The sequence below is a fragment of the Acipenser ruthenus genome, chromosome 2, assembly GCF_902713425.1.
Source record: "Acipenser ruthenus chromosome 2, fAciRut3.2 maternal haplotype, whole genome shotgun sequence".
Lineage (NCBI taxonomy): Eukaryota > Metazoa > Chordata > Actinopteri > Acipenseriformes > Acipenseridae > Acipenser > Acipenser ruthenus.
The window spans coordinates 95,489,395-95,510,931 of NC_081190.1; the positions used below are offsets into that span (position 1 = coordinate 95,489,395).

At 38.8% G+C, this 21,537-nt stretch overlaps 1 protein-coding gene across 2 annotated transcripts in view; it reads right to left on the minus strand.

The window, feature by feature from the left end:
• LOC117409054 (catenin alpha-2) overlaps positions 1–21,537 on the minus strand; it is a 520,292-nt gene that overhangs the window by 418,481 nt on the left and 80,274 nt on the right. For both annotated transcript variants that reach the window (XM_034014606.3, XM_034014607.3), the window contains exon 3: positions 5,270–5,465. In XM_034014606.3, the coding sequence (XP_033870497.1) occupies positions 5,270–5,465 (196 nt within the window). The remainder of the gene's footprint in view (positions 1–5,269; positions 5,466–21,537) is intronic.

A 21,537-nucleotide genomic window follows, 5' to 3' on the forward strand; every position in this document is an offset into this window, starting at 1 on the left:
TGACAAGCACACAAATGTGTGCATGTTAAATGGATGAAGTAACATATACTGAAAGGCTTTGTTTAGCCACTTTCTTTTGAGACATGGGCTCTCTTTGGTTACCATACACAGTTAGAAACATACTGAAAATAAAAACCATCATGAACAAATGTATAAATGTATTGGGCCAGATCAAATTACATCTGGGCTAGTAAAAACAGCAGCTCAGTGGCCCAAGGGGCCAATAGTTAAAATCTAAACATAGAGCCCTGAAGTATGGTTTAGTCAGCCAATTTCCTCTTTCAGTTTAAGATTGATTACTGGCTGGTAATCATTGTTCAGGGGTCTTTCCTACCGCTCTGTTTTGACCAAAAGAGGAAATCACAAAATCACTTGTACTTCTAATAATAGCAGCCAGATAAACCATGATTGATCATGTGCTGGCGAGAACAGCTCCTGCATTAGATGTGCAGGCCTACCATGTACACTGCAGGGCTTTTTTGCAATTAGTTAGTTGCGTGTTTTAACATTATTCATCTATGCCAGAGTTCTAAAATATTATGCATACTCTTAATTTGCATAAAACAAAAAGAAAATATGTTTGGTAACATAATAAGTGTCAATAAATTAAATTCTTTAATATAGGAATTAATTACAGTATTCATATTGAGTTATACAGATTCCACATTTAACCATAATACTATAAACATTGATTTAACATTAAATCATGAATAGACCACTCTGAACTATAAGAATTACAGCAGCACCTTCTCATTCACCATAGCTTTCTCACCCACTCATCATTCAGATAAGCATTCTTTAATTTGAAATCTGAAAAACAAATAAGTGGGGGTTTCAAGAATGGAAAGTTGTTGGGTTTTTTGGACACATTTACACTTACAGTCAAGGGTTGGACAACAATTTGAAATATCTGAAAGCAAACACTATAGAAGCTTTTCCTCACGTGGCGGATCAATGAAGTCTGCAAATAATAACGTACCATAGAAAAGCTGCATCTCTCTTTTGCAAGCCAGTTTCAGTCACAAAGATTTCACAGTAGGTTCTTGTTTTGCTGATGCTTAATACCCAAGACTGCACAAATCACTTCTGTTTCACCAAATCTCATAGGTCATGACACCCTGTGCCACTATGGAGTACAGACTTTAGACTTGAAGATTTTGACTCCCAACTTCCTTGCAGGGATTAGAGGGCATAATCATTCAAATAATAGTGACATATTCCTCCAGAACAATATAAAAAACATCTGGAATTGAATGGAACATGCTACAGCATAACAAATCAGTGTCTGCATGACTCCAATAACATTGTTACTTCTAAACATGTTACAGTAGTATCAGAGTTACTACACATCCGAAGAATCCGACCCTTCCTCACCAACTATGCTACCCAGCTCCTGGTCCAGGCCCTGGTACTCTCCCGCCTAGACTACTGCAACTCCCTCCTGGCTGGCCTCCCTGCATCCGCCACCCGTCCACTCCAGCTCATCCAGAACTCTGCTGCTCGCCTGGTGTTCTCTCTACCTCGCTTTGCCCACGCTACTCCACTACTCCGCTCGCTCCACTGGCTCCCGATCACCGCTCGCATCCAGTTCAAGACTCTTGTACTAGCCTACAGATGCCTTGACCAGACTGCACCCAGCTACCTCCAGACCCTCATCTCTCCCTACACCCCCACTCGACCTCTCCGCTCCGCCTACACTAGAAGACTGGCTCTACCTCCGATACGCTCCCCTGCCTCCCGAGCCCGCTCCTTCTCCACCCTTGCTCCGCAGTGGTGGAACGACCTTCCTACAGATGTCAGGACTGCCCAGTCCCTGACCACATTCCGGCGCCTCCTTAAGACTCACCTCTTCAAACAGCACCTGTAGAACTCCTCTGTTGTATCCTGGGACACTATCACCCTTCAATTAAATATGCTTTATTTTGCTCTTATCTGCCCCCTATTTTACTGCATTTAATCCTGTACTTCAGAATATTGTAATCTGCCAAGTGTTTAACCTGTAGTATTTTGTACTTAATCATATCCTGATGTAACTATCACTATTTAATCATATCCTGATGTAACTTTCACTATTATCTGCTGTATTATTGAATTGTGGTTTGTCACACTTGAAAATATTATTGTATTTCTTGCTCTTATTGTATGAATTGTATTGTAACACTTGAATGTATTTGTATTTGCTTGCGATTGTAAGTCGCCCTGGATAAGGGCGTCTGCTAAGAAATAAATAATAATAATAATAATACACAGCAGCAGAACCTGACAATGTACATCGGACACGGCAGCCAAGGTTAAAGTGCATCGAGAGAATGAAAATGCGAGATGTTGGTTCCTAGGTTGCACAGACCAATCAAGCATACTCATCCTATTCCTGCACATATTCAAGAAGAACAGCAGATTGCAGTAAAAAGGGAGTTTATTAAATTGCTGGGTTCCACAATACGATCGATGCTATCCAGCTATGGCCAAATGTTTTGCATCACCCTGTAGAATTAACTAATTTTGCTTCATAAAGTCGAATGAAACCTGCTGAATAATGTTATGTTAACATATTGAATTGCATACCGCTTTGTAGTTTTCCATATATTAAAAAAAAAAACTGACAAATTGAAAAATGTGACATTTCAAAATCTAACATAAAACACAGTACTACTATTATGGTTTCTGGTAGACTTTTGCGATATAAATTCTTATGTTCTTTGATTACATGATGTTATATAAAATATCTAAATTATGTTCATATATATATATATATATATATATATATATATATATACACTGAAATAGACTGACGAGGTGAATCCAGGTGATATATATATACACATGAAATAGACTGACGAGGTGAATCCAGGTGAAAGCTATGATCCCTTATTGATGTAACCTGTTAAATCCACTTCAATCAGTGTAAATGAAGGGGAGACAGGTTAAAGAAGGACTTTTTAAGCCTTGACACAATTGAGACATGGATTGTGTATGTGTGCCATTCAGAGGGTAAATGGGCAAGACAAAAGATTTACGTGCCTTTGAACGGGGTATGGTAGTAGGTGCCAGGGGCGCCGGTTTGAGTGTGTCAAGAACTGCAACACTGCTGGGTTTTTCACACTCAACAGTTTACCGTGTGTATCAAGGATGGTCCACCACCCAAAGGGCATCCAGCCAACGGCAGGCCAGTGGTCGAAAACGGGTCATTGATGAAAGAGGCCAAAGGAGGCTGACACAAATTGTGCAGAACAACAGACGGGCTACAGTTAGTCAACTGACAGTCCAGTACAACATTGGTGCTGAAAGACCCATAAAAGAATGCACAACTCGTCGTACCTTGACACAAATGGGGTATGGCAGCCGATGACCTAACAGAGTTCCACTTCTTTCAGCAAAACACAAAAAACTGCGGTTGCAGTGGGCTAAGGAACGAAAACATCACGCTGATGGGAGGACTAGGGTATGGTATGGAGAAAACCACATGAGTACATGCATCCATCATGCCACATGTCAACATTGCAGGCTAGTGGTGGTGGTGTGGGGTGTGTTTTCATGGCATATATTGGTCCCCTTGATAAAAGTGGAGCAACGTTTGAATGCCACAGGATATCTGAACATCATTGCCAATCAGGTGCATCCCTTCATGGCAGCAGTGTATCCATCTGCTAATGGATTTTTTCAGCAGGATAATGCCCCATGCCACAAGGCTAGGATTGTCAAGAAATGGTTCCATGAACATGACAGTGAATTCAGCTTACTGCAGTGGCCTGCCCAGTCATCAGATCTCAATCCAATTGAGCATCTGTGGGATGAGATGAACGAGCTATTCGGAGTAGAGATCCACTACCAGCCAACTTGACACACCTGTGGGAAGCATTGGAGTCAACATGGGCCAGCATCCCTGTGGAACGCTTTCGACACCTTGTAGAGTCCATGCCCCAACGAATTGAGGCTGGTCTGAGGGCAAAAGGGGGCGCAACTCAATATTGGGAAGGTCTTCCTAATGTTTTATACACTCGGTGTGTATATGGTCCTGTAGAGCTACTGGATCTCCTGGTTTTGGTTCCAACCGAGCTCTCAGTTACTTAATTGAACCAATTATTGGCTTAATTAGTCAAGATTAACAGGTGTTCAGATCTTTAGCCACTGATGATGCAAAGACACCTATAAAACCTGCAGGATAGGGACTCCCCAGGACCAGGGTTGGAGACCCCTGCTGTAGACTGTACTCATGCAGCAATTAAAGCACCAAGAGTGAATTCATTTCCATGAACAGTAAACAGTGCCATTCTCTTCATGTGCAGGTGATATCTGATGCCCGTCTCCATCGACTAAATGTGGCTAAATGGCCAGGTAGAACCCACAATTTGTTTTAGTCAAAACAGCAGTGTGGGTACTCGCCTAGAAAATGGAGCAGTGACAGATGGCTACATTTACCATATATGACTATGTAGGTGTGTTTTAAATGCAGACTTCCATGTGCAAACAACTTTAGTGGTACACAGATTTATTAACACCTATTACTTTGAAATGCTTACTTACGCAAAATTGATAAATTAGGATTTAATTATGTGTGCAACAATTCTAAAGTGCATTTACTCATGCATGAATAATAACTATAGGCCCTGATGAGTGGAAAAAAAAACATATTAAAACCTCACAAGGATCTTAGGTAAAACTATAAATGGGGCTAAGCCACTTGCTGGTATATTGAATTTGAAATATGTTTTTCGGCACTTTTTTTTTTTTGCTTCCAACTCTTAAAAGTGCAAAAGCTATTGGGTCGGATCAATTAAGAATGTGTTGAAGACACCAATAGTACAATTTGAGATTGACAATTGTCGTATGCAACACATTTTTAATAGAATAAACTGCTCACTTTGGTTGCCAGCTAAAGAAATCAGTAACATTGATTTTTCTTCTGTCCCAAGTGTACAATTCTGTATTTTACATTTCAGCATTTTTCAGGAAAAATGTGAAATAGTTTCTAATTCCAACCATACGATTTATTCATTAAATCCCTTAATTTCTAACTTTTAAATTTAAAACCTCAGCTGTCCAAGTTCTGCCGATATACTGAAAATCAGTGTTATATTTGCTGGCAGCCCAGTAATGTGACGACTCCATGTACTAAATTTGAATGGAGGGTTATACCAGCTATACGGTGCTTCTTTTTTGGTGAAATGGGTAGAGTGCTTAGCTTCTGGTTAGTGTCAAAGTGATTTCTAATTATAGGTGCATAGATAAGGGGCAATGACACTTTATTACAGGGGCACAAATACTGTACCTTGTTTGCGAACATCCTCCACAGCAGCCATAAGCTCCTCTTTCAGGTCCTTGCTCTCTTTGGCAATCTGCTCTCCTTTTTCCAGGAAGTTCTGAGTGGCCTGTTCCACAGAAGCAGCCAGAACATGGGCCTTCTTGGAGCGTCCCTTCTTTTTGCTAGAAGGGCCCTTGTTACTAGTGTTCACCAGGGTAGTAACCTGCAAGATAAAATACGAATAAAACTCATAAGTCATAGCTTGCTGAGTTTAACAGTCACCATCTACTGCATGACCCTCCTACTGCAGCACAATCTAGAGCAAAGATTCAGCTGACAATCTAGTTTAGCATATTTACAGTAGCAGTGTCATCAGAAATTGAAAGTCTTAAAAAATAATTGCAAAGCAGTTTCCGTTTCCCTCTTGTATCCTGTCTGCTTGTGTTGTTACAGTGACACAAGCATTGACTTATGCAGATGAACCTGAAAGTGTCTTCTAAAGCGATTAGAGGCACCATTGAGCAGAACCCAGTCAGAAGCAGAGGTTTGTGTTAGATCATGGACCGGTAGAGTACTACAGCACGGTTTAACATTGGACAGAGAACTACAGTACAAATGCATAAGCTGGGATTTGGTGTTTTCAGTCTGTCAGTCCAATAACACCTTCTTAAAACCTCTCTCTGGTAGACACCAATGACAAACTGGGGTAGGTAAAATGTGGTTTGAAAAAATATATTAAACACCCACTATAACTATCATCATTGTTCTTTGTTGTCAGAGCCTGCCTTTTGCAGTTCCACCAGCCCTTCCAGGAATGCAACCACATCAGTAATTTTTTTTAACGCAGACCCAAAGGCATCTTCAGACAGCCACATATAAAGTGAATTAACTATTCAAAAAACTGATTTCTTATTAAATCTGTAAAATGAGTCTTTTTAATGGAATTATATTTTATGCAAGCGAAATTGTCTCTGAGACTAAGGTTTGCAAATCACATGAAGCCAAAAACACAGCTTACTGATTCATTGGATATTAAATGCTCCAAGAACTTGCAATCTGACAGTGAAGGTTAGGATTAAGTTAAAGGTTTCAGGTAAACTTATCACATCAGGTTAATAATAGGTTAATGTGTGGAGGCTTCTAGAAACATGGAACTTCCTGCAGCATTTGGCTCCAGAGGATGTGTCACAACAGCTATAGACCCAGATGCATTAAAACATAATGATAAAGAAAAGATCTCTGTCCAGTCCATATTCATTTTATTTAATCGTACACCCCCAGCCTTCCTATAGCTGCCCGAACAAGTTACAAATGAATGACCTACAGACACAAAAGAGACCTATTACTGTAATAACAAGAAGAATGCATTAGTTAATGGTATTTTATACACATTCTAAGTTCACCAAAATAAATATACAGTATGCCCTCTTATCAGTCTCATTCATTTCACCCTTTTACCTTAGTTGCTGATGGTGAAGCTATATTTTAAAATCCTCTCAATCCCTGTTACTCTCACTCTAAATACATCAAAGCAGTTCTTACAAGTGTCTGCTAATTTGCCTTCTGACTTGCAAAATGTACACCTCTCACAGAAATTCTCAACTGAAAAGTAAAAGTGACAAAATAAACTTTATGCATCACTAGCCAAATTTAGGGCAGATGTGAAGCGTTTTCATTAATATTTGGATACAAAAAAATGCTGATGTATTCCCACTACAAATGGGGCGCAGAAAATGCAATTTTGTTTACAATGGTAAACTTGAGTGGCAGAATCCATCATTTTGTTCTTAACAGATTTAATTTTGAGCTATTTTCCCTTGGTCTATATATTAAGAGTTTTAGTAAAATGTTATCACTCCTCATTGTGGGCACTGTGACGGGGTACTCCCCGCCCCTGTGCATATTATGTTTTGTGTTATTTTTGTATTTGTTGTATTATTTAAATGTATTGTTAAATTTTGTAAAAACATGCCGTTTTATTATTGTTTACAGCCTGGATGGAGTTAAAATGCCCCATTCACATAAAAATTGCAAGAATGTGTGGTCAACAGCAAGTGCTGGCTGTTGACCACGTATTTGATAAAACCCGTGCTGAATGTGGTTGAGAAGTAAAGGTAACCCCTTGGCCACAATATAAAAGATTTGCAGCTTTGGCTTAACAGGGTTTTGGAGTGTTCAGGAGGGGAGAACAGGAGTAGAGAGTTAGGAGGTAAAATAATAACTACCAGCACAATACTGGTTTGTTGTTAGTGTTTTGTTTGTCTGTTTATTTTGGCCATCGCATCTTTTGTTTCATGAAACTGTTTTGTTTCTGTTTAAACCTTTTATTTATTATTAATAAAACGTGCAAGCAGCGCCTTCATTCATACCCCAGAGCTGTCTGTCTCTGTCTTCTTCCGGGTCTGTGACATCACACCATCCAGCCAGCCTGCCACAGGCACACTAACCCATTCTATTAAAACAAGCAGGGAAAAACATGTACATATTACCCCTATATGGTATGCCTGTTTATTCACTGCATTGTTGTAACACAATAGCGTCCAAATGTATGTCAGCAGGGAAATTAACCACACTTTTACAGAGGACAATCTGGCCAGTTACTACCAAATTTGACAATAATGCCTCCATCAAGCATGACTGCTGCCATCTCAGGTGTACTTTTAAAATGTACCCAGCCAAATAAAAAAGCGAAATACATTCTCTAGCTGAACTGTTTCAGTTCCACAGTAAGCTATTCTATGTTTGTTTGTTTTTTGATTTTTTAGCAGACCAGTAAGGCTGCCAAAAGTTTTAAAAAGAATGATACATTAGTCATGATACATTAGTCAAGATGCCTTAAAGTTTTTCATACTTAACATCAAAATAAAAACTCCAAAAATGTGCCTTTAATTTGCAACATTTCATTTCCTACACTGGGACTGCACCAAGGTCTATGTGCCTCAGCTTGTTATTTTTTACTCATTACATTGAGCTCTACTATTAACCACTGACTCGGATTCAATCAGTATATACATGCTGTTCAGTATGGGCTTTGGGAAATAATTGGCCTATTATTATTATTATTATTATTATTATTATTATTATTATTATTATTATTATTATTATTATTATTATTATTAATATTATTTGTTTATTTAGCAGACGCCTTTATCCAAGGCGACTTACAGAGACTAGGGTGTGTGAACTACGCATCAGCTGCAGAGTCACTTACAACAATATCTCACCCGAAAGACGGAGCACAAGGAGGTTAAGTGACGTATACTTTGTGGTTTACTTAAACTATTAAGAATTACCTTTCTTTCAAAGTCATACACAAAAGATAATGCCATGGATATGTTTTGTTGTGATATATTTCAAATGTTGGCGTTATACATGTTGTTTTGTGTAACCAGAGATTCATACTGTACAGCTATGGCCAAAGGTTTTGCATCACCTCGAATTTTAGGATTGAGATATAATTAAAAAAAAAAAAAATATATATATATATATATATATATATATATATATATATATATATATATATGTGAACATAATTTAGATATTTTATTTAACACACAAAACTACAAAATGATATCGCAAAAGTCTACCGGAAGCCATATTAGTAGTACAGTATTTCATGTTAGCTTTGCCACATTTTTTTTTTGTTTGTTAGTTTTTCGTTATATATATTAGTTAGGTGTCTAACCACTCTCTGCTCGACCCTCTCCAATCTGGTTTCCACTCTGCTCACTTCACTGAAACTGCTCTCCTGTCTGTCACTAACTCGCTAAACTCTGCCCATGCTGCCTCTCTCTCCTCTGTTCTAATTCTCCTTAATCTCTCTGCTGCCTTTGACACTGTCGATCACTCTATTCTCCTATCCTCTCTCGCTGACCTGGGAATCTCTGGCACTGCTCTGGCCTGGTTCTCCTACCTCTCCGACCACACCTATCAGGTAACCTGGTGCAGCTCAACCTCCACACCTCACCCTTTCTCAACAGGAGTCCCCCAAGGATCAGTCTTGGGTCCTCTCCTGTTCTCTCTCTACACCCGCTCCCTTGGCCCCCTCATCGAATCCTACGGTTTCTCATACCATTTCTATGCTGATGATGCTCAAACCTTCCTCTCCTTCCCCCCCTCTGACCCCACCATCCCCTCCCGTATCTCTACCTGTCTGTCTGCTATCTCCTCCTGGATGCACTCGCATCACCTCAAACTCAACCTCTCTAAATCTGACCCCCTTTTCTTCCCCTCCTCATCTTCCCCCTCCTCTGACCTCTCTATCTCCATTCCTCTGGAATCTACCGCATTCTCTCCCTCCTCCTCAGGCAAGAACCTCGGAGTAACCCTGGAACCCTGCCTCTCCTACTCCCAGCACACCTCCACTCTAGCACGCACCCGCCGTTTCTTCCTGAGGAGCAACATACGAAGAATCTGACCCTTCTCACCAACTCTCCCGCCTAGCCTACAGCAACTCCCTCCTGGTCGGCCTCCTTGTGTCCGCCACCCGTCCGCTCCAGCTCACCCAGAACTCCGCTGCTTGCCTGGTGTTCTTTCTGCCTCGCTTCTCCCACGCTACTCCACTGCTCCGCTCACTCCACTGGCTCCCGATCACCGCTCGCATCCAGTTCAAGACTCTTGTACTCGCCTACCGATGCCTTGACCAGCGTGCACCCAGCTACCTCCAGACCCTCATCTCTCCCTACATCCCCACCCGACCTCCCCACTCTGCCTGCACTATAAGACTGGCTGTACCTCCTCTACGCTCCCCTGCCTCCAGAGCCCGCTCCTTATCCACCCTTGCTCCACAGTGGTGGAACGACCTTCCTATGGATGTCAGGACTGCCCAGTCTCTGACCACCTTCTGGTGCCTCCTCAAGACACACCTCTTCAGACAACACCTGTAAAACACAACTCTTCCCTTCTGGACAATATAGCACTCTGCCTTTAATGCACTTTAACTTGCACTTATCTGCTTCCTATTTAATCCTGCACTTAACTCAATATGTAGTATTTTGTATTTCACTTGTACTCGTATCTAACCCCGATGTAAATATCAACACTGTTATCTGCTCTTGAACTGCCCCAATATCATATCGTACTGTGTTTTGTATTTGCTCTTATTAGGACTGAAGCCACTGTATTTTGTATCTTGCTCTTAATTGTACTGTAATTATTGATATGTATTTTTTGTATACAACTGTAAGTCGCCCTGGGTAAGGGCGTCTGATAATAAATAAATAAATAAATCAATAATATATTGAAAACTACAAAGCGGTATGTAATTCAATATGTTAGCGTAACAATATTCAGTAGGTTTCATTAGACAAAATTAATTAATTATATAAGGTGATGCAAGACTTGGCCATAGCTGTAGCTCCTGGAGGCATTCAAAACCCTTAACAGTCCAAAGTCACAGTCTAGTTTCCATTCAAAGTACCTGACTCTATGGTTTGTATATTACAGACCATAACTCTGAAGGTACAGTTGTTATATGAAGTATTGTAGAAAGTTAATGTTCTCTGCTTGTAATTCCATATGAGGGCTTTTGATGTTGCTGTCCATTTTAATAATACATTTCCATTAGTTATCTGTATGTCATACTGCAATGCAAATGTATTCTATTGCTTAGCAAACTACTTACCCAGCTCACCTGTCGCCAGAGACAAGCTCTGTACTGCCTTATAAAAAGTAACGCATAACCGTACTGTACAGTATCTTCAAATGGGTTATGGTAGCTACAGCCTCATATCTTATTCATAGGAAATCTAAACATCCGTGGCATAAATATGTGATGAAAAACCATTGCATACAATTTTAATGTTATGGGCAGTGTGTGGCAGGAGGATAACAAACTCGCTCAAAGGCTTGTTTGTTATCGCTGCACCTGCCCATGACGTAAATACCTATAATAGTACGTGAAGGTTTTTTCATAGTGGTGGGCAATGATGTGAAAATGTTATACTGATATGTTGCATGTATTTCGATAGCGATATTGATAATATCGAAGTCTTCCAAAACACAGAGAAATATAATCATATAATTGCAATATCAAATCATTAAATTATAAACAGTAACATAGCACAGACGTTAACAGATATTTATATATGAAAAGCACTTTCACTTAGTGGTGCTTTGCTTTGTAACATCCACCCACGGATGTCTTGTTATCTTATAAAGTTCCATCCACCTCAAAACCATAATATTTCCATACTTCACTGCGCACAGATTTTGGGTGTTTTTTTAGCCACTGTAATTCATTGTATCTGAAGCTGCTCTGCGCCTAAATGCTGACTCACAACACCTTTAAAAGTATTAAGCATGGTGTAATGTAGGAATTTGTGAGATGTGTTTTGATGTTTCTATACTGTTTTGATGTCTAAAAAGTAAATCTCGCTTATAATACCGGAAGTTCACGGCGATGAATAAATGAATATTAGCATAAGTAAACACACGTCCAAAACTAACTGAAACACTGACGCATTTGCATATCTCAAAATAACGCAGGGTGCAAAATTCGGCACGACCCCGTCAACACTTTACGGCCGGGGAATTGTGCCAAACTTAATGCTGCATGCAAGTAGCGTTTGGTACCTAAACACAAATCAGTGGAATAAAATGGTTAAATAGTACTTTAATGTGTGGTTTTTCTTTGTGTACCAGGCTCACAATGATTGGTATATATAGAGTGTATTGTATCTTAATATAACATAAACTTGATTATACTGCATTTGTATTTTAGCAGTATTAACAATAAAAAGTATGTATTTTCTTTTAAATCCCACGATATCGCGATATGGAAATTATTATCGATATCGAACTATATCGATATCATATCAAAATATCGATATTGGTGCCCATCACTGGTTTTTCATGACATATCCTCTATTTATCACAAAAATATATCCACATAGAAGGGGATGATCACATTTAGCAACAGGAGAACACAGCTTTAGTACTGCATGATGGGGCAGTAGATTCAGTTTCAACTTAACATATTTAGAAGCAGCAGAAGTAAATGTGGTCTCAGTAAACTTCTGATGTAGATTTTTTATTAAATGAAGATGCAACATTATTTTATGTATTTATTTGTTTATTTTGTTATTTTGTACCAGATCATATTAGTATGTTTTAAGAAACCAAGTCGATAGCACAATGAAAGTTTCAAGATTGTGATCGTAGAGGATAATAACCACAAATTAAGAAACTGCCAGGGCGAGACGAGCTGTGAGCTTTACATAGTAATTATCAAATTCTTCTCCACATTCATTTCATTATCTCTGTACAGCTATTTTAACACCCTTTACAACTGCAGGTACTTAATTATACAATTGTGTAAAAACTAGAAACTGGATCATCAAACGTGTAAATTAGATTAAGTGCTTGGTGTGCAGATAACCAAGACAAAAGAAGTACCAAAAAACAGCACAATAGGAAATAAAGCATATCACAAGTTTCAAGAACAGCAAGAGCCGTGGATGAAGGCAATGCTGTAATGTAATGTAATGTTCTTTCTGTCTCAATATAATGCCAACCTTTCACTTGAATGCACTGATTTAGCGCCTCAGTGACCATTGTAATATGATTCCCCTTAGCTCCGATTTCTTCTCTTAACAAGATTTTTAGCAACTGGAAAGGAAAAAACTAAAAGAAAACATGGAATTCAATGTCACTGCCTCCCCATCTAAAAATACTTTATTTTAAAATAGCCAATTTGCATTTGATGTGCATGAGCACCTCAATATAGAAATGATTACAACAAATGAGCATTTGCTCTCCTTCATTTAAGGGAGTTCAACATTTGCCCAGTGAGACCTGAATATTGATAACCCTGTGTTGAAAAATAAGTTTTTAAAATCTTATCAAAAAGGACACACAACTTGTTAGTCTCTCTGCAAGTAAATCAAAATAAATCAAGCGCAATGCATTTCCAAAAGACTAATTAAATCAGTGTGACGTTGGTTTGCTTATTCATTAAATTATTAAAAGTTTACTGGGAGGAATGGCTAGTGAGAACAAATTCTTGTTTCCAGGGGAGTTCTTAACCTACAAAACTACTTGAAAAAGGCACGTCAACACAGTTTACACGCATACAAAGAAGAAACTTCTACAAGTCTCTGTTCATAGAACAGGAGCAAGGGCTGCAAGGAATAAGACTCGGACTCAGAAATAGGAACTATGTACTTGGACTTTAGGGAGATAACGTGCTTTCCCCTTGGATCACGGAGAGCCGCCCTCGCTGAGGTGAGACCGAAATCGATTGACCTCCAAGGCTGGGAAGCAAGCGTTACTTCCCCCAAGGGGAAAATGAAGAGAGGGATAGGGGATACATTTGAGAAGACTAGCAGTCACCCCGACTAACAAGGAATGCCTACGCTTTGTGAGATTGGCACGAGACGGAGCCCTGTGGGGCGACAGGAATTCAATGCATGTATCCATACTCCATATCCCTACAGGTGCCATTATTGGACCCCACTCAGAGGTGTGTGAAACAGAGCATTGTCACTCCATAATTAATGTAGACACAACGAACACAGTCGTGAGCGTAAAGGGCTGTAATGAAATATTTTCATATGAATGAATGCATTGCTACTAATTCTAGAGCCTGAACGGGCCAGTGGGGCTGAGCCGGCAGCCTCAGGATTGAACAAACAAGTACACCCAAAAACACACAGCAAGCATGATAGGTCAAACAGTCCCATGATTCAATCGTGCTATCCCATAATTCAATGTGCATACACCACCATCATTGGAGCCCACCCAGAGGTGGAGGTAAACAACAGACAGACAGTAGAAACAGACCTTTTATTTTCTAGCTTTGAAAGACAACCCACTACCAAAATTGCACAGGGAATCACTGGAAGCCAGAACGAGAACAGAACACAGAGCTGGGCAGAGCCTACACGAATACTGACCAAACAAACACATATCAATTGAAACAAAACTAGGGGAACCGCTCCTATCAAATGTCTTACGACCAGCACAGAAAATGACACAGAAAAAGAAAATACAATTAATAATAATAATAATAATAATAATAATAATAATAATAATAATAATAATAATAGTAATAATAATAATGTAAACAAATAAATGCATAATGCATATACCAAACAAAAATGCATATAAAATTTAAACAAATTAGGGCAAAATGCTCCTATCAATTTTCTCACAACCAAAGCACAGAAAATGTAACAATGTAAGTGAAAGCAACTAGTTGGGTCTGCAGTTCTGCGGGACAATAAACAAACGCAACAAAAACAGACAGAGAATGAGTGTTTGACCCAGGGCTTAAATAGGGAGGTTAATTGATATATTGCTTGGTTAATGAAGGAGAAGCCCTTGCAGCTGCCCCCGAACAACACACAATGGTTACAATTGAAGATTTACTGTAGTTTTCAATGCCACTTTTATGTTTTAGGAACAACCAACACAGTACAGAAGTACAGATGGTCGCAAAGCCTCCAATGATAACAAGTTGTATCAGAGGTTCCTAACCTGTGGTCCGCAAGCAAATTCCAGTCCGTCCCTGAAAAATCTTCAAAATTAGGCAACTGCACCTTTTGCATTCTCAAATTATTTACCTGTCATCAACTTCTGCTAAAACATAACCATAACATAATTTTGATAGCACCAGCAAAGACAATTACTGTGCCAGTAAAGATGGGTACTCCAAATCAGAAGAGTAGATGTAATACTTTCTGTTATAGCTTATTTAAAAATGTTCAGTAGTTCAAACCAACAGTCATGCAACCTTGTAGTCTAACCTATTTAAATCACAGCAGTAAGGATGCAACGGTTATGATTTTCCCAAGCCGAAACCAAACTGAAACCGAACTATACCGACAGAAGATAAAACCGAACCGGACACACTTTTTCATAAAATGAAATCTGACCCGAACCTTTTCGACTATGGGTAATTTGCCCATGTAATACATTTACTATGGAGGGGGAAATTTGCATGTGATGTGCCCTAAAGGAAAATATAGGCACCAAAGTGACTCTGTTATCTGTTGGTCCTATCCAACTGGGTTATAAAGACTTACAAGAAGCAGAGTTTTAGAAACTCATGTACTGTATTTGTGTTGTTGTGTTTTCCCCAAAGAAAATATTGGTCAGTGTCTGTGACAGGAGTGAAAGGAGTCCCGCTTTTAATTCGCCCTCCTGACTACTGGCAGCGCTGTGCAGGAAGGACCAAGACCGAGGAGAAAGGCTGAGTCATGGTTGGGGCGGAAGCCGCAGTGGTGGCGGCCATCTTAACTTGGAGAAAGACCTCATGGTCGAGCCCCATTATTGCAATCAGCTGTGCTGCGGTCGACAATTGGCTGAGGTGGGGCAGTGCACTGGTTGTAGGGGTGGGGCTCGGCACCATTTAGGCTGTGGGGTTCTGCCATTCGGTCTCCCTATCCTGGACTGAGACGGTCATGCTGCGTGAGCTCTTTGAGTTTGTTTACTTGTTTGTTGTGTTTATACCGAGACTGAGGATTCCCAGGCCGGCTGCCTCCGAGCCCGGACTTCCCCCTGTGATCCTTGGCATCTCCAGGAACTACTAATCCTGCTTGGGAGAGGGAGCCCAAGCCACTTTCTGTTCTGTGTGGATTATTTGTTTTCATTGCAAGCCTCTGCTTACCATAGCTGGTAACAGTTGGTTTGTTTTTTTTGTTCGCTGCAACTGTGTGGAAACCCACTGCTCGAGACTTTGTACTATTGTGTGTGCTGTAAATAAAATCCAACCCCAACTACGTGCTTCCTGTCTCCATCACTTCTGGGTCACGTCACTTCCTCCCATAACCCACCACAGTGTCTTATTCACAAATCTGACTGTGTTAGACTGTAAATGAAAACTCGCTGTGATTTGCATAAAAGTCCTCTGCTTTCAGGAAGGGAATAAAGTACTCACTACTTTAAGACATTTAATTTCATGCCCTGTAAACTGATACAGTTCAAACATTCCTTCTGTGCTATACATAATGGATTTTGCACAGCAGTTTTCTTAATGGTGCTAGACTATTTATTTTCTTTTTCCAAACTTGGATACGACTGAACATGGACAATATTAATCTGTGTATGTAGTTTTGTTTTCCTACAACAGAAGAATCGGAAGTGTATCATTTTCTTTTTTTTTTATGATGTTACTGTACTTTATATGTTAAGGCCACTTCTTGTTGTGAAGCAATAGTACTATCCCATTGGGTGACAGAGAAAACTGTTCTGGAATTGTTATTGCTTAACCACAAAAGAGGAAAATAGCAAGGCTTTTAAAAAATCATTGCCTAACCTCTCGTTAGCATCACACTTGACTTCTTAACTAAGCATTCATTTTCTCACACAACAGTTGGTGGAAGTCGTCTTTTAATTTGATTAGGAAGGTTATTTTTCTTGTCCACAGCAATGCACAAAGTGGCCAAGTGATGTTGGAATCACAAGGATAATTCATCCAAATATGAATAAATCACCAAATAAACTTTCAGACTGACAAAAAAGGAAACTTCTTCAGACTTTAAAACTAATCCTATAACCTATATGTCTGATAGCTGAAATAATCAAACTGATAGTGATAATATGCCATACTCTTCTTTACCAGATGTTTTGCTGAAAGATTACATTTGACTGAAATTGGAACTCATTTATCACAGCTAAATAACAGAAAGGAGTTAAACTGTAATGATTCAAATGTGTAGCACTTTATATTGGTTCTGCACCCATCATTATCATATCACATGCATTTAACTTCATACTGAAATGTACAGCTTAGTACAGCAAATTACCGCTCATAAGTGAGCAGCTTTTGTAAGCACCCATTACAAAAAAGGTGTATTGGAGCATTGGCAAAGCAACTATAAACTGATTTGTTCATTCAGAGCAGTGCTGTACATTTTTAAAACACCAGGCATCAAACATTGGGCATATCATTTACAGTCAGTTCTTGTTTTAGAGGTCTTTTAAAGTCAATGCTGCAGAAATTTGAAAATGTATATTTAACATTTCTGCAACTCAAATATGTGTTAACATAAAAATTATGAAAATTATTTTACAGCTGTGTGATAATATAGCAGCAAAGTCTTGTACACTGTGTCATGACCCTCATTACACAACTCGAATAAGGATTTAATGGAACCTGGATAAAATGTTCAAAGTGCAAAGGTTGCTTCTATGTGCATCAAATATAAACAATAAACAACAAACAAAAACAATAAAACAAGAGCTGCAGAACAAACTCAAACGTCTCTAGATCGGGCATATTGACTATTATCAGGCAAAGAGGTTTTGTAGTGCACTGCAGAACAGAACAAATCCTTGCCTGCATTTTCAGCACAATTTCAGATTCACATCCACAGCTCAGAGATTTTTCTCCAGACACTTAGATAATTACTGAAGTGGTAATACAGTATCTCGGAAACGTATATTGTGTGGCATTCCCCATGAATCAAGGACGACTTCTTAACTAACCACATTCAACTTTCCGAGAAAATGTTCCCTCCAAACATGTGGGCTGTTGGTCAAGTACAGAATGTGCACCACTTCTTCCAAAAGTAAATATAAAAATAATTAGCAATACATTAGCAGCAGACACATACTCATTTTGGGGGTATCAAGTACAGATGGTCTCAAAGTACATACAGTACATATGGGTTAAATAGATTATGTTGTCTATTCAATTGATATAAACAGCAGAGGACCTTAATACTGATACAAATAATCAATAATGAGACCAAGGTTCAAAAGTTAATGATTACTATGATGGTAGCATATTGCTCTGCAGTGGCTGAGAATAATCCAATAGACCCCATTAATCCATAAGTGGTTAAATGGCTGTCATTGAATATAACCCTGGGGATGGGGATGAGACATTGTATAGTTTACACTGTTTTGGTAAAAACAAAACAAAACAAACAAAAAAAAACACCTCTATAGACATACTGAAGTGCTAAGGTTGTTCATGGCAAAAAACAAAATAAATGATGTTTTCAGCCTGATCGGGTCAAGGGGTCAAACGTTATAGAAGGGTCAAAATGTGTTTAATTTTGGACCGCCCAACCATTAATTGACCATTTACTCAAAAACTACTTGTGTTAGAGACTTGTGTTAAGTGTCTTTTTTTATTGGAAATTGCATGAGAAATCCATAAATGACATTGAAAGCACAGTATCCCTTAACAACGTTTTTGGCCTTTGACCTTTGGGTTAAACGGCAATAATAACAATCTGAAAAAAAAAAAAAATTATATGAAAAGGTCTCCGTTTCACATATTGTATACAAAGTTACAGGAAGGTAATATTTCTTGTTTACTGAGAAAAAAAACAAAACATTACGTCCCCCCCCCCCCCCTCCCCCCTCCCCCCTCCCATTCCAGAAAATTTTGAATAATAATTGGCAAAAGTCGCATCAATAAATTACACTTTTTTCTCAGTAATTCTGAAATGTTAAATTTCAAACCCACAAGTAGTCTCATTCTTCTCTAGCCAGAGATACTGCCCTGAATTCCCATGTGTGTGCATGGATTTTATAAATAAATCAAAGTCTCCAAATTATTCAGAGAGTTTTCAATCATTCCAATCGATCTACACAGATGCAAGACACAAAGCCTCCTTTCCCATATGCTATAGCATCTTTTTCCTTAGCTTTCATCTGAGACATCCCAGGAGATTCTTACAACAGTTTCTGGTGCACTAGAGACAGGGAAAAGGCAGAGACTGAAGCTGGCCATCAGTTTGACTGGCAGCAAAAGGTCTGTAATGGGCAGTTCGAAACATTGACTGTCACTAACAAGAGCGAATGAGTGTGCATCTAGACTATGCACTTTAAAGGCACAGGCAATCAAAGAAGTGAGTGATTCAGCAATTCCTGTTTTAGTGGATGCTTGTTAACAAAGCAAGTCACCGATAGGCTGATTCAATGCACGCCCCCTCCTTTAGTTCCCCTGACTGATTCTGATTGACTGTGCCTGGTGCATTCATTGGAAACATAAAGCTAGTGTTTATCTTTGTGTTTTATAAGTGTTCCCTTTGTGCCGATGTTAGTCTAGTCTTATGTAAGTACAAAATGCTTCAATTCGTGCTGATATTATAACTGTAGTTTTCAGTTCTGATAAGAACTATTGTGTAAATTTGAAATTATTAAGCGAAATATGAATGTTAAATATGAATGTTAAAAGATAACAAAATATTTCGACAACTTTTGAAAACAAATGGTTACATACTATTTTCTTTCATTTTCTGTTCTCTCCATAATTACATGCAGTGCTTCAGATAAGGTGTTGGGTCTGGGAGTAACTTATAGGAGGCTGTGTGGCCCAGTGGTTAAATCCCACCTCAGCCACTAACTCATTGTGTGATCCTGAGCAAGTCACTTAACCTCCTTGCATAAAGGTGACTTACAAAATATTTCGACAACTTTTGAAAACAAATGGTTACATACTATTTTCTTTCATTTTCTGTTCTCTCCATAATTGGATAAAGGCGACTGCTAAATAAACAAATAATAATAAATAATAACTTAACCTCTAGTGTTAACACTGAGAGTAAAATGCAACATTACATTGAAGTCATAAGTAATCTCAATAAACACTGTACAATCTGTAATGGTAATAGGGTAGGCATTAAAAAAGACAATTTTAACTGCAATGTTACTTTGAACTAGTGTACAACCATGCGTGTGTTCTACAAGGTTCAGTGTTTTGTTTTTTGTTTTTTATTTGAGGTACAGTCAGCGTTGCTTTATCGGGATGCCTCGGGAGAAGTAAAAATATCCCAAATAAGCAGCTGTCTCAATTAAACGAGAGGCATTTGAGACGACCTTAGTCACACTTTTTTGTTTATAAATGAAAAGAAAAATAATGTAATTACATCACATTATGATTAAATGTTAAATACACTTTGAATACAAGTCAATTGTTGTTTTTTTATTCCTAAACAAAATGATTCACTGATTTTATTTCTACATGAAATGAAAAACAAGGAAATCCCATCTTATCACAAGGAGAGGCACCTGTGATGTTGATACACCAACTTTCTTTGCCAGAGCAGCCTCCACCAGCTCCTTCAACAGTTCAATGAGGTTTACACAATTTACGCAAGTCACAGCATAATCGCATGCTCAAGTACTCACTGCACTGTGCTACGTGACCCTGTCTTGCTCTGAAAAGCGATCTCCGTTCATCATTTGAAAATACTGTATCCCAATTAAATGAAGTGACGTCCCAATTAAACGAGATAAAAAGCATTGGGAAAAACCGTCTCCCAGAGTTGTATCCCATTTAAGCAGAAATCCCGATTATCAGTATCCCATTTAAGCAGCAATCCCGATTATCAGTATCCTGATTAGGCGGCGCCGATTTATCACACTGACTGCAAATTAATTACGCTACTTATATTTTAGCATTCAATTCTTAAACTCGGTGAACATGTTAAAACTTCAATATAAAACCATATAGATCAATAAAATAAGGAAATGCATTAATAAGTTATAAAACAGTGACACATTATAGGGTGTTTACACTTCAACCTGTGTATCTTCAATTTTCTTCTTAATCTTACTGTGATTGGCTGCAAAGACAACAGGGCTAGCCAGAGATTGGATAATGTTTGTTGGGTTGGTTTTTCTTGTGTACTGTTTCCTATATACATTAAGACATTGTATTCTGGGAGATGTAGTTGTTAGTGGAAGTTTTAGGGGAGGTGGGAGGGGAGGCAGACAAGCTGTGCAGTAAAATTGCTATGCGTGTTGTTACATTACATTTAGTGTATATTTTGGATTTTTTAATGCGTAAAAACGACACATAAGCAGCTTATCTGGACTGCTGATTACATGTATGTAAATCGCTTTAAGATTGGACAGGGGTCATACGAATGATGATGAAGTTTTATGTAGTGACCGGTAAAACATTTAGTGACCCATCACTGTGAGGCAGCAGATTTTGTTTCTGGCAGTTTTTCCTTCTGTTGGGGGAAGAGTTTGGACTGAGAGGGATGCACAGCTAATGTTAAAAAATAGATAATGGTCAACGCTAAAAAAAAACAAAAAAAAACAGGACAAAGGTTCAAGTTAGGATTGACCATTAAAGTGAGTGTAGTTAACACAATAATTCCTCTTCCATTCATTATATAATGTAGCTCTCACATGTGTTATTTTAAAAGCTTGACATCTTGCACTACTCTCTGATTGTAAGCCATGCTTTCAGGTAGTATTGCACTTGCTTGGTCATTTCACCTAGAAATTGAAAGTGTCCCCACAACTGCTTCTTTCCTGTCTTTAACCAACAATGTTTGACCCAGAAAAACACTGATGTGAAATAACCTAGGACGTGCAAGTGTGAC